Consider the following 13,584-nt stretch of genomic DNA (forward strand, 5'->3'; position numbering starts at 1 on the left):
ACCGGTGGAAATATGTGCAGCGATTTTTTTTGAAATATCTGCAAACATAAATGCGATTATAGTTTATAAAGAGCTTGTAAGTCAATTTTGGTATGAACACCTTTATTTTTAAACACAGTGTGCACTCATGCTTTCTGGTACTTTCTTTAAGTGATCTTCAGGAATCGTTGTCTGGACTTCTTGAAGGACATTTCAAAGCTCTTCTTTGAATGTTGGGTGCCTTTTATTTTATTCTCTGTTAAGATCCTACACTGCTTCAACAATGTTAAGGTCCGGGCTTTGGGGAGGCCAGTCCATGACTGATTGTGTTCCATTGTGTATTCTTCTATCCAGGTATACTTTTACTCCATTGATATTGTGTTTGGGATCATTCCCATGTTGAAAAATGAAGCTGTTGCCAATCAGACACTTTCCAGGTAGTATTGCTTGGTGGGACAAAAGCTGATGGTACTTTTCTGTATTCACAATACCACTCCAACACTGAAAACTGAAAACTGGACAAACTCTTAAGAACATGACTTTGACATATCGTTCATCTGCCTGCCACTTCTTCTGCTGTTCTTAGCTAAAGCCTCTTTGGGAATTAGCTTATTGATACAAAATGCTATTTTCTGTCTGTCAAACTGTGTGAGCTTTGGCATTTTTCATAGATTCAAGTAAAGAAATAGAATATCTGTTTTTGGGACAGGCTGCTAGAGCCAAAGTGCCTAAAGATTAAATTAAAATTGGTTATTTGCTAAGATGTCTGTTACATGTGTATATACAACATTAGTTCATCCCTTTGAGTTAGGTGCCTTTTTATCATTGAACATTTCATAGGTCAGTGTAAAGTGACTTACCAAGCAAACAGAAAATTTCTCTGGAAGGTGTCAGTTACAAAACCTGAAGTGAAAATGAATGAAAACGGCCACTGTCTAAAGAAAAACGTTCGAACTGTTGCTCAACAGTTTGAACCACTGAAGACCAAAAAATGACAAAGTCTGGTTGACTGGAATCAGAATATAAAGATATGTGGTGGCTAAAACAAAAACTGAATTTTATAAGCAATTCATGATAAATATGAAAATCAATTTGGCTGTTTGCTCTATGAGAAGTCAAAAATATTTAAAGCAGCCCACTTCTGAGTGAGATTAAATTTTATATGATTTCACAGACAGTAACCCCAAATAAAGATAAACTGGTGATTAGAAATAAAAGCTTAAAATGTTGTGCAGGAAAGGTGTCACAGAACCATTAGTCACCAATGTTTGTATAATTATTCTCTCCTTGGGCTGTTGTTCCATCAGCCATCTGGCTCATTTCCACTGACTTTAGATTTAATTCCGGCTTTAATAGTTCCCTTTTCTTTCCCCTCATGGGTGAAACTAGTATTACCTATTTTTTTGGCCTAAAGCATACAACTTTTTCTTTAGTTCCCCGTAGTCTGTGCAGTGTAGTGTGTCACGATTTTCTCATTCTAGCACCTGTTTCTGTAATTATGGTACAACCAGCTGACACAGCTTGTTCTCTTCCCTTTTTTAATGAATTCAGTCAGTTCATAGGAAGCTGTCTCAGCTCGTCTGTACTGTTTGCTCGAACAAACCACAGTTGACGTATGCTAAATTCTCAGTAGGTTATCGTCCAGTTGGGGTGGGCACATTTAATGTGTGGTTGGAATATTAAACAAACAGTGTTTTCATTGATTACATCACAGACATGAGTGTGAAAAAAACTGTGTCACTCTGGTATCACTTATATTATATATTTATCTAAAATGTACATATTATTTATATATCTATATGTATTTTTGCATTTCTCTCTACTGCTTTAGAAATTGATTCCAGCCTTAGCAATTGTGGAAAAAAAAAAAACGCCCTTAGCTGTTTCCCGTGTTTCTTTTTCTTTTGTATTCATTGATATCAGGTACCAGTCAAACACAGGAGCTGAACAGAATAGGCTCTCTTCCTGTTGCCTTTCTGCTCTGTGTTTTCACTTACTTTCGTCACTTCCCTGTTTTGTAGTACGATTGGCCAGTTGTTAAATCTCTCTCTTAGTTTGTGTTTTAAAGTGTTGCGTAACATGTGGTCTCATAAACTGTGCTTCTTATATCTTTGACATCTAATGCATGCAGTAGTTTGTATGTCATGATTGCTGTTAAGTGGGGTAACAGCTAAACTTTTTTTTTTTAACTGTTTTCTTGTTACAGTAGGAAGCACACCTCAGTGGTCTGCTCACTGGGGTAAATGTTGGCCAGTGAGCTGTGACCTGGAGAACAACGCTTTCCTTTTAGTGTGTATTTTATTTGTATATAGTTATTTTTGGAGCTTCTTGACATAAACTTCCTGAACATATGAGGAAAAAGAAAACTAAAGCCATTAGTTAATGCTTTAGTCTTTAGGCTAAACTGCTGACAGCGGATTGCTTCAGGAACTAGGAAATATCTGCGATGGCCTTGGCTCGAGGGGAAACTAAGCTGGACTGCAGATTAATACAAGACTGATGGTGAACTCTGGTGAACTGGAGTCTTCCCATATTGTGACATGCATTTTAGTTAAACTTTTCTTATTTGTATGTGACATCAGACAGCAGTTTCATCACCAACTGCGGGTTTATCAGCATTTATTGCTTTTACATTTCATTTCCCAAAATATCACAACAAATGTGCCAATAAAGTGTTCTTAGTCATGTTACCGTTATTGATTTTCCTTTGACATCCTTTGAGGCTTCTAGTAAGGCATGTGTCCTCCTGAGCTGAAGCAATCAAGAAGGCCAATGAGGAAGTAAAGCTGGAAAAAGAGGATATTTTTAAATCGAAAATAAATCTGATGACATTCTCTAGTCTGGATCTTTATCTTCTTTGTCTATGTGGCTGGGGGGGGGGGGGGGGGGGGTGAAATTGTTCAACTTTGTTCTAAAGGTCTATCTTTATGCTATTTTCATATTTGTATGCCCAAGTTTAGCTTAAAAATGTTAAAGAAGGTTATTACCAGTGTCGGAAAGCTATTGCTTTAGAGTAGGGGTCAAAAGACTCACTTTTAATAGAAATTTTTGACCAAAGAACTGCTTGTGACACCTTAAAACAAATGTAAGCATCATACAGAATGACATGTCCTATTAAGTATAAATTAGCATGGCAACATTGCTAATAGGAGTGAAAAACTAAAATGTTTTGGCATGTGGACCAAATCTGAAGTCAAGGAAAAATCTGTCCTCCACATGTTTTAATCAAATAAAAAGTAGACTAATTTGATAATAAATAAAAGCGGCCTAATAGCTTTTAAATTGGCAAAAATAAAAGAAATAAAGACATTGGCTAGTTTGAATTTCATTTTGATTGAAGTCCAAGTCAGTAGGAGCAGGTCTTCATTTTTTTTCTTTAGCTGCATATAGCAGTAAGTACTCAGACCTGCAAACCACAATAACAACAACCAAAACAAATTAAAATGCTAGAAATAGTTTATTTTCATATCATATTCTTGTTTATGCTTCTGTAGCCATAGATTTGCAACCCCTGCACAGGGTTAGAAATCAGGACCAGATCTATTTTCGAAAGACCAGTCATGCAAATACAAACCCATCATAATCGGTTTTATTCCGCCACATCTGATGGCATCAGATGGATTATTGATTGATTGATTATGCTGCCTTTGCATTGGTCTAAACAAGCCAACTTTTTTATCAGTTCTAGTGTTTAATATTTCATTTCTGGGTTTGCTCAAGCATATGTAAGACATTGGCCGTGGCTGTCCCGTGCAGCTTTCTTTTGCTGTGAAGCTGCAAAAACACGTCATTGTCATTTCCTATAAACTACTTAACACAAGCCAATGTGAAATAAGTCATGTCAGACAACAGCAGTTTTGTAAACATATAAAATCTACACTCCTAATGCAGATATCATGTGCTGATATATGAACTGTGTGCAGTAGCTCAGGTCAGTCCTCTTTGTCCCTGTTGCCACAAAGGGTTGTAAGGTTGTAATGCTCTCTACTGGAATCGCTCTCAGCCTGTCCAATTCACTTCAATCTCCCCCTCTTTAGTTGTTGGCTAATTGTATTAGCTTCAAAGAGCCACACATTTGCTTGTACAATCAAAGCTAGGTTTTGTAGTCAGTGTTGTGTTTCAAATGGTTTTGTAATGTGTAACAAGCCTTGGCTGATCTGGTGTTAACCTCTAACTAACTGTCCCTGTTGCTCGTAAATTTCACACATTCCAGTTACCCTAAAGTGCCACTGCACTTAAAATTTAGCAAACTATATTTACAAACAGAAATGTACAAGTATTGTCGACAACACTGTACATGTAGTGTACATTTACTGTCGTTGTTCGTTTTGAGATCAGCTACTGCACATAATATATGTAATTAGTAAGGATTTTAGGGTTATAAAAATAATTACCAAAAGATATATATGTTGATAATACTGCTACCCGGGTAGTTGATATATCAGTTTTTATCCAGATTGATTAATGTGTCTTGGAGGGGATAGGAAACAGACATACATGCACTACAGCCATTATAGTACAAGTTCAATCTTTTTATTTTACCCCAGTCACTCACAGCTGCTTTGGCCAAAGGCATTATGTTTCCAGGTTGTTCATCCTATTCTCATGAATGTAATATCTCAGCATCACCTGGAGGGGACTCATGTGCCACAATCATTCATTTTAACTCAGGGATGAACTGGCTCGACTTTGTTGGTCAAAGGTCAAGTTCAGCTATAGAGTCTAGCTTGTCCCAGGCCCCATTTTTAAAATATCCTGTGCGTGAACAAATCCATGTAAGATTTGCAGCCAGTACGCTACAAAATGCAGCTTTCTCATGTGCTTCACACTATATAAGGTGGTATTTTAATGCATGTTTTCCTGATACTATTTCAGAAGGCATTTGTATTTGTACACTAAAGTGGAAACAGTACAAACAGTAATTTCAGAAACACTGAAGGTGTGTCCAAAAGTTAGTGAAATTAATAACTAGGACAAGTCCCATATTTAAACTTTATTCAACTTTAGTGTGAGCAATTGACACAAGTCCCAGACAATTGACATTTGATAGGGTGGAGGGTTGTCCAGACAATCGGAGCCTGGAAGGTCAGCTAGTGACCAGCCATGAGCCGCAAAATAATATGCAATGAGCGCATCACTTCCTCATTTTTTTGTTTACCTTTTATGCTTCTGGGAGAATTAGACACACAGTAAGTTAAGTTCATCTTCTCTGTGACATCCTAATGTTTTACAGAACCTTTTTTCCGGGCATATTTTAATTCCATAAGTCTGCAATAGAAGTGGCAATGCGAACATAGTTTACATTTGATCAGATACTGAACTTTTCTATTCCTGCAAAATGTTCTATAAATATAACCGCCTGTACACATGCGGTGTGATGTGTGTTGACAGTTGTTATCTGTAATTTCAGTGGTTTAGGAATTATACAGAAAATAGAGGTAGGAATAAACAGACACCTGGTGATCCAATATTGTGTTGTGATTTTTCCTCAACTGCAAATTATTCAAGATTCAAGATGTGTTGTCATGTGTGTTAAACTCTGTCAGTATCTGTTTTATACAATAAGCTAAAGTTATCTCACTTAAGTTATTTTTTTGTTGCAAAATGAAATTGTCAATAAAACCTCCTGTTGGTATTAGATGAACCCTGATGAAGTCTTATATCATTTCAATGTCAATTAAATGAGTCAATTTGGTAATTAAATGCAATTGGTTTTTGATAATACAGCATTTAGCTGTGATAAATAGTTAAAAAAAAAAAAAGATATTTGTTGCTGTCTGCATAGACAGAAAATCTACTATTACAGTTGCACTCAGCAACCTTCCTGTTCTGTAGGAATGTAACCAGAATACAACCAGCTGGCAAACACTTGAGTCAAGTTGTGCTCATTGACAAAGACTCATTCAGACTAATGGCAACATGTTGGCAATCTTGACTAAATTTATAAAGTAGATAACAATTATTTGCAGACACAGACTCTTTGAGAGTGATTGCACCCAGTCCAAGTCAGACTGCGAAAGGTTGCCTCTTATTAAGCAACCTTTGCAATCATTTAGCAATCAGAAGTGGTAATGAGTGTGCAACACCCTCAAGTTTTGGACAACCATCCTATTCTTAATCATGTAACTGAGCCAGTTATGAGGTAGCTTTGTCAAGCTAAGTGTGTCCAGTGTTGAACGGTTCTTTGTTTGAGCTAATTTAATGTAAGTTTGCTGACTAATGTTGTCTCAGGATGGTGTTGTATGAGAGGGGCCCTCTTGTTCATAAGATTCAATTTTATTCAGAAAAATGTAGATATTTGGTGTGTTCCTGTATTGATACAAAATATCACAACGTTATGGGTTATCGATTGTTCTGCTACCCCTAGAAGACAATAATTCTGGTTAAAACAAAGCCTGCTGTTTTTCTTCTAGATTAATTATTTAGAATGTCTTTGCATTTTTAAAGTGCAATTGGACACTGTTGCCCAGTGGCATGGTTACAGCAGCACAGAAAGCTGTTCAGGTGTGTCTTTCATTGTAGGTTTTAGCCTTCGACCAGTCTTCTGTTGATTTGCTAATTTCTAAGTGTTGTTGCTCTTAAACATGGCCAAGATGAATATGGTCGACCGGAGTTTACTGCAGATGCAGATAGAAGCTATGCAAAAAATGAGAACACTGCTGCTAGAAAAAGCCTTAACGGTAATGTGTAATCAATAGCAGACTTTGTGTTGCTACACTTAATGGTTTTTGCAGTGACTGAGCATCAACCTCCACGTTTTTTTTTTTTGTTTCTGTCTGCCAAACAGGGGGAAAAAAATAATGGCTTTGATGTGCTCTACCATAACATGAAGCATGGCCAAATTTCCACTAAGGAGCTGACAGACTTCATCAGAGAAAGGTAAGACACAGTGTTCTGGTACGCATCAAGGGCACAATATGGTTAATCTAACACACTGAACACATTACTAATTAACTGGTTGCACTCTGTCTAGCTCTTCAATACATGTCTTTCCTGTCCATGTGGTTTTTTTGGTATTTAAAAGTCTTTCTAAGGCTATAACCTGCACGTCCAGTTCCTCATACTGTGCGTATAATAACACCCAGATTCTTTGCTGACACTTCCATGAATATCCACGTTGAATTTGCAAGTTTTTTACACACTGTAACCTTGAACCACACTGGGGTGTTAAAGGGCTTCGACTAATCATACAGAAATATCTATTAGGTCTTCATATGTCATAATCGATTGAGTGATTAAGTTCAGTGAGTTTTTTGGTTGGCGAAAGCAAATAAGAAAAATAAACCAGTGAAGGTGAAACCTCACAAAAAGCCATCTATATGTGACTATCATTTGAAATGATTTAATTGTTGCCAACTGTTTCATTTGTCCATATTGCTGTAAACTTACACATCCTTTACCACCTCCACGATGACTCAGTTCTTTGTGGGAAGAGGTGTGAGTCTGTAACCTGCCACATGACGGATGAGCTGGCTCTGGAATTCAGCTGTGGATTCCACTGTCTGTTCCTCCTGTTGTTGAGGAATGCACTCAACTCACTTTGAGTTGATCAGATTACGTTATTGAAGGATAAAAATAGAATTTGCGCCGTCGTGATCAGATTCCCACTTCATGATTATTTTAATCAAAAAGTTTCCCAGTAGAAACATTTCCAAATATCTCTAAAACAATCATGCTACCAGTCATATTCAACAACAATCAGCACAGTCATTTAACATGTTTATTTTTCCAATAATTCCACATCTTTTTATTATTCTTATTTCTTTGGTGGCAGGTTTGCTGATAGGAAAACCACCACGTTCATATTTCTTGCCACAAGCTGTTCCAACAATTGTGACGCTCACCTGGACTTTTTAAAGCATCCAGTCTCACTTTGATGTTTTTATTTATTTAACCTTTATTTATACAGCTAGTCCCATTGAGACTCAATGTCTCATTTACAACAAAGACCTGTAATAAACATAATAAATAAGCTTTCAGATTTTTGACTTTGCTTAAATGTTAATACTCCTACTCTGCAGGTGTGCTATTCTTTAGTACACTAAAATTAATCAATGCATTATTCATGGGGGAGACAGAAGGTCAGTTAGTGTTTTACTTACTGTGTGGTTATGCTGCTTTGTGCCAGCTTCATAGTCAGCTTGGTCTTTTACGTTTCACAGAGTGTTTCAAAATCTGCACTATGGCTTCCTCTGCTGGGGAAAGCAGCTATGTGCACTGTGTGTCTGTCAGTTAATGAAATCTTAAAGGGACACACACACACACCACACACACACACAACAGTGTCTGCTAATTAAACTTCATGTGGAGTAATGAGAGTGATCCACATTTTGGCTCTCAAAAATACTACCAGTCCATTACTAGCAGCTGTTAGGTCCCAGTGCTTGAATATGGTGCCTATTTTCACGTTTGTTTGAGCTTAAAAAACTGAACAAGGGAAAGGAGAAAGAGACGGCGTGGAGTCCGTTTCTCATTTTCAGCAGAAGAGGAAGTAAAGCGAGAAACAAAAAGCACCCTTGTTAACGTAAAAATGATCAATTATTAAGCTTATAGTTATTCACCATGAGAGAATGGATATCAAATATGGAAAAGAAAGTGTCTTTAAATTTAAATTCACTTCCCTGTTATGTGTGTCACACAATAAGAGTCAAACACTGTAGACTTATTCACAAATGTATGACGCATTGTTTTAACAATTTATGCTCTACATTTTCATTTGAAGGACTTAAAATCAACCAATCAGTCACTTTTAAAAATCCATTGACGTATGTTGTTAAATAAGAAGTTAAAAGGTATTCTGAGGTCTAATGTGGTGGAGGAGCTGTCCAGTAATAGTAATGGTTGTCAAACTTGTATGCGTCTACAATGTGTAAGCACAGAATTTAAATATTAGCTTTCACATGCCCTATTTCAGAAGTACAAACACGAACTTCCTTAGGGTTAATGTAATGGCTGTAGTTATGCTTGGGAGCATTTATAACATGATAAAGTTTAAAAAACGAATTCCCAACCCAGGCTAACGAAAGATGCAGAAGAAGAAGTGCAGGCATCTCCACCGTGCTGCAGACAGTGTCACAATATCCTGTGCGTGATTATGTGTGTGCACGTGTGCCTAGGCTGGGTGTGTGCATTTGCCTATGTGCACATTTGACCTGCTTCCCCCTGGCTGACCTCGTTCGGGAGACACAAATGCAAAATTCACGCTTTCACTACAACACCGCTGCAGTTTTTTCCCCCCACTACTGTCACTTTGTTACAGAATACAGGAATAAAAAGGGAAATTGAGAGAAGCATGCAGTTCAAACACTAGCTTTCATACTCTGTCTTCCGCATGAGGTTTATGAACAAATCCCAGGCCAAACCACATTTATTTGCCCACACACAGTGCATGTGGTCAAACATTTATGCTGCGAGTTCTAAGTGGGTGTTTCTGGCCTGGACGTGCAGATTCTTAGCGACGTGCCCTGTTTGAGCTGCAGCCTAGTTGCAAGTGAATTGGAAAAACTTTATCATACTCTACAACACTATCCTCTAGTTTTGAGAAGAATAATTGTTATTTTGACATTGTTGACATAATAGTATAAACTCATGGTTATTTGAACAGTTTATTTAAAGTCATGCTTATATATGGTGGTGTTGTGTTTAATTTCTTGTTCTTGCTCTCTTCTAGGAGTACTATTGAGGAGGCCTATGCCAGGTCAATGACCAAACTTGCCAAGTCAGCTGGCAACTTTTCTCAGCTTGGGTTAGTACTAGAGATGGCACAAACCACTTTTTTATGTCCGATACCGATATCATAAATTTGGATATCTGCCGTTACCGATACGAATCTGATATAGTGTTTTTTAATCAGTAAAACAGTTTTTTTAAAATATCTTGCTGCTTTTTGTATAAGTTCATACTCAAGTTAAAAAAAACAAACAATAACAAAAAAACACTAAAGCTATTCTGTTATACCTGTATGCAAAAAATACACTGCACCCGAAATATTTCATAGTTCAGCAATACTAATCAATCTAATAAACTTAAACCTACTCCAGCCTCCCTATTCTGGCATTTTAAAGAGTAAGCAACCTAACTAATAGGGTTGCAAACTCCCAGCAAAAAAATTAAATAAAATAGGGAACCACCCACCCTCCACCTCGTGATGCTTAATCGACGTAATCAACTTTAATTTGATGCAGTGGGGGGAAAAATGCGCAGAAATAAATTATTTTTCAAGAATAATTAAATAGATTCAACATCTTCCTTCAACAGAACTGCAGACTGCACAGATGGTACCTTCCCAAAGGAAAAAGTAGTATAGCTTACTAGGGTATATTAGACTTAACAGTTACTATATACAGTAATGGACTTCTATACATTTTACATCAGATTAAAACTTTGGGTGTAAGAGTGAGATAATTATTTATTAAAAGCTAGACATTTTAAATGAGAATAAGAAAGAAAAGTATGTCTTTGTGCCCCCTTTTCCCTGTTAATGCCCTATCGGCCCCCCTGGCTAAACTTTGCTAGATCCGCCCCTGCACAGTTACCAGCCGTCAGCTACGTAGAAAAAGATTCTGGTGTAGAAAGTAATATTAAATAAATTCTAACAACAGCTTATCAAACTTAAACGTGCTGCTGTTGTTCAGCCGCTGGTTTTCTCTTCTGGCGCGAAGTGGGCGATAAACACACAAGAGAGACGGACTCACGACAGAAAAGCCGATCAGCTGATCATTAATCAGTTTCATGATTGAAGTAGAAACAGGAGAGGGAGGGAGAGAGAGAGAGAAGAGGCAGTCGCTCCATATATCGGTTTTTAAGGTTGTTAACACGGGAATGCTTTACAAACATTCAGAGATGAACTTACACATTTGCTTTACTTCTCCCTGGGATAACTTCCTCGGAGATGAAATGCCGGATTGGAGGCTACAAATACACACAGCCGCTCTATCACGTGAGCACACTGCTCCGACTACGATTATGAGCTGAGTTATGTCATGTCGCAAGTTTTTTGAGGTGCTTTTTGATATTTAATGGATCGATTTACATTTTTTATTTCCCTCCGATATCCGATCCAGTAATTTACGTCAGTATCGGACTGATACCGATACGTAATATCGGATCGGTCCATCTGTAGTTAGTACCAGAGTTATTATCATTGTTTTGTGTTTTCTAGTTAGTTTTCATTTGATTTCGTTTTTAATTTTTGTTTTTTTTATTGAGTTTAGTTTTAGCTCGTTTGCAAAGTGGTTTTGTTAGTTTCAGTTTAGTTTTTATTGTTTGAAAATGTTTTGTTTTTATTCATTTCAGTGTTAGTTTTATTCTGTTTTAATTATTATTGTATTTATGGCAAATGCCAGAGCCAGGATTTAGGAAATTCAGCAAAAAAAGCTTTTTAAAAGCAGCTGACTCACATTCTTCTAGACAAAGCCTCAATAAATATGTCCATCAAAGCCTCATCAGGTAGTTTGTAAAAATAAATGTTACCAAATGATCCATTCTCAAAACTATATGTAGGATATTTTCTAGATTATTTTATTTTATTTAGTTTTACAATTTCAAAAAATATTTTCAATTAGTTTACTTTTTTAATTTTTTTGGTTAAATATAATAACCTCGATGCATGTGACTTTCTAAAGAAGATGCTTGAATGAATTCATATGAATTTAAATATGTAAATATTCTTTTCTTTATCACAGGACATTTGCTCCGATGTGGGATGTGTTTAAAGGTTCAACAGAGAAGCTGGCCAGTTGTCACATGGAACTTGTGAGGAAACTACAGGAACTTATAAAAGAGGTTCAGAAATATGTGGAAGAGCAGTCCAAAGCGCACAAAAAGGTAAGGACATTTGGTGTTGGAGAAACTGTGAACACCAAATACTGACACAGTGCAATATGATGAAGTCAGTCTTCTGATTTTCTATTTGCGTGCTTTTAAAGTGTAAAGTACAAAAAAAGTGTTTTTCTTTCTCAGATCACTTGTAGAAAACCTATATAGCTGTTTCCAGTATTGCTTCAGATCCCGCGTTGTCAGAATTCCTTATAATAATAACAACTTTTCACTTTCTGATTAATCTACACAACTCTGTACAGACAGCAAATAGAGTGGAACCTGATGTGATATTAACTAATTCATTAACTAAAGATAGCTGAAAGTGACACACATTAAGCAGTTACAGTGAACTGTTAGCTAAAGTTTCTTAGCATCAACCCAATAATTATTTTTATGTGGCATGTTTTCTGTGTTTTTGTGTCACATTCAGCCAACTCTTGCATCAAAATATTCTCAAACTTTCCAAGTTGTTCTAAGCAAATTTTCCTATTACTCTGACACCGCATGAATGCACAGTAAGAGAACATTTTGAACCATGCATTTTTGATACTTACATTCCTGTAAATACTAATTGAGGTTTGATACTAGCATTGCACCAATGCTGTTTTTCTTTCAGTTAGATTACAGTGGTTTTCTGCTCCACTTTTGACACAAACTCGTCTTCACTGAACAAAATGAACTATTTAAATTTAAACCCATTCTAACCTTCCACCATTACAAATTGTTTCACACTCTAGTGATTGTCCTCAGTCAAAGAAGCTGAAAGTAAGCTATGTACAAGAGAGGGGATAAAGTTTTGTTGGATTCCATCTTGACAAAACCACGGTGATGTGCTCGTGGTGTCGTTCTGCGAGGCATTTCTTTACACCTCACTCTGCCTCCTCGTTTTGTTGAGACGCAGGATGAACTCATATTTGATGCATGAAGCCACAGAGCACAATGTAAAATAGGAGCTCGGCATTAGGGGATTGTGTTTGTGCTTAGAGCATGATAAAAAGGCTGTCACAGTTTCTCTTGATCACTTCCCCACAACTCCCTGCTCCTCTCAGCTGTTTATGTTTCTTGGCTCTCTTGCTAAAACAATATAAGACTGTATTTAGATAAATGTGTTCATAACATAATATGATAAAATACTTTACATTTTTTTCTTTTTTATCCAGTGATGTGCGCATTACAACATAATGGTGTCATAATGAGTACATAAGAGGGTTTAGGGATGATGCTAATTAGTAAAACAGATGATCAAGCAAGGTTTTTTATGTGGTTTTAGTGTTCATAAGCATTTACCCTCCATTAAAGACCTCTTTTTATATCCATGTGAATGACGAAAGGCTTTAAGAATGGATCAGATGTTTTGAGTTTATTAATTACTAGTTGCTATACTGTGCCAAAGGCACATGCAGCCAGTTTGCACAGACACATTCAGACACATTCAAACTCGCATCTTAAACAAGGCGTGTTGTTATTAGGCTTACCCTATACGACATGTGTGTTTTCAGACAAAAGAAGAGGTGGCGTCTACCCTTGAGGCCGTCCAGAACATCCAGAGCATCTTCCAGGCTCTGCAGAAGTCCAAGGAGAACTATAATGCCAAAATTGTGGAGCAGGAACGCCTCCGCAAGGAGGGGGCCACCCAGAGAGATGTAGACAAGGTGGGAGGCCACACTCGCACGTACACACTCCCACATAATCATGGTCTGGTAATAAGGCATGATGAAGTGCTTTAATAGAGGAGTCTGTACTGAAAGTTCAACCCCAAAGGCTTCAGATGTTAAGTGGAGATCG

General features: G+C 37.1%; 1 protein-coding gene across 8 annotated transcripts in view; it reads left to right on the forward strand.

The window, feature by feature from the left end:
• fcho2 (FCH and mu domain containing endocytic adaptor 2) overlaps nucleotides 1-13,584 on the forward strand; it is a 51,291-nt gene that overhangs the window by 3,693 nt on the left and 34,014 nt on the right. For all 8 annotated transcript variants that reach the window (XM_085164878.1, XM_085164880.1, XM_085164881.1 and 5 more), the window contains exons 2-5: nucleotides 6,767-6,858; nucleotides 9,650-9,724; nucleotides 11,664-11,805; nucleotides 13,299-13,451. In XM_085164878.1, the coding sequence (XP_085021004.1) occupies nucleotides 6,767-6,858; nucleotides 9,650-9,724; nucleotides 11,664-11,805; nucleotides 13,299-13,451 (462 nt within the window). The remainder of the gene's footprint in view (nucleotides 1-6,766; nucleotides 6,859-9,649; nucleotides 9,725-11,663; nucleotides 11,806-13,298; nucleotides 13,452-13,584) is intronic.

Source organism: Neolamprologus multifasciatus, chromosome 7 (assembly GCF_963576455.1).
Source record: "Neolamprologus multifasciatus chromosome 7, fNeoMul1.2, whole genome shotgun sequence".
Lineage (NCBI taxonomy): Eukaryota > Metazoa > Chordata > Actinopteri > Cichliformes > Cichlidae > Neolamprologus > Neolamprologus multifasciatus.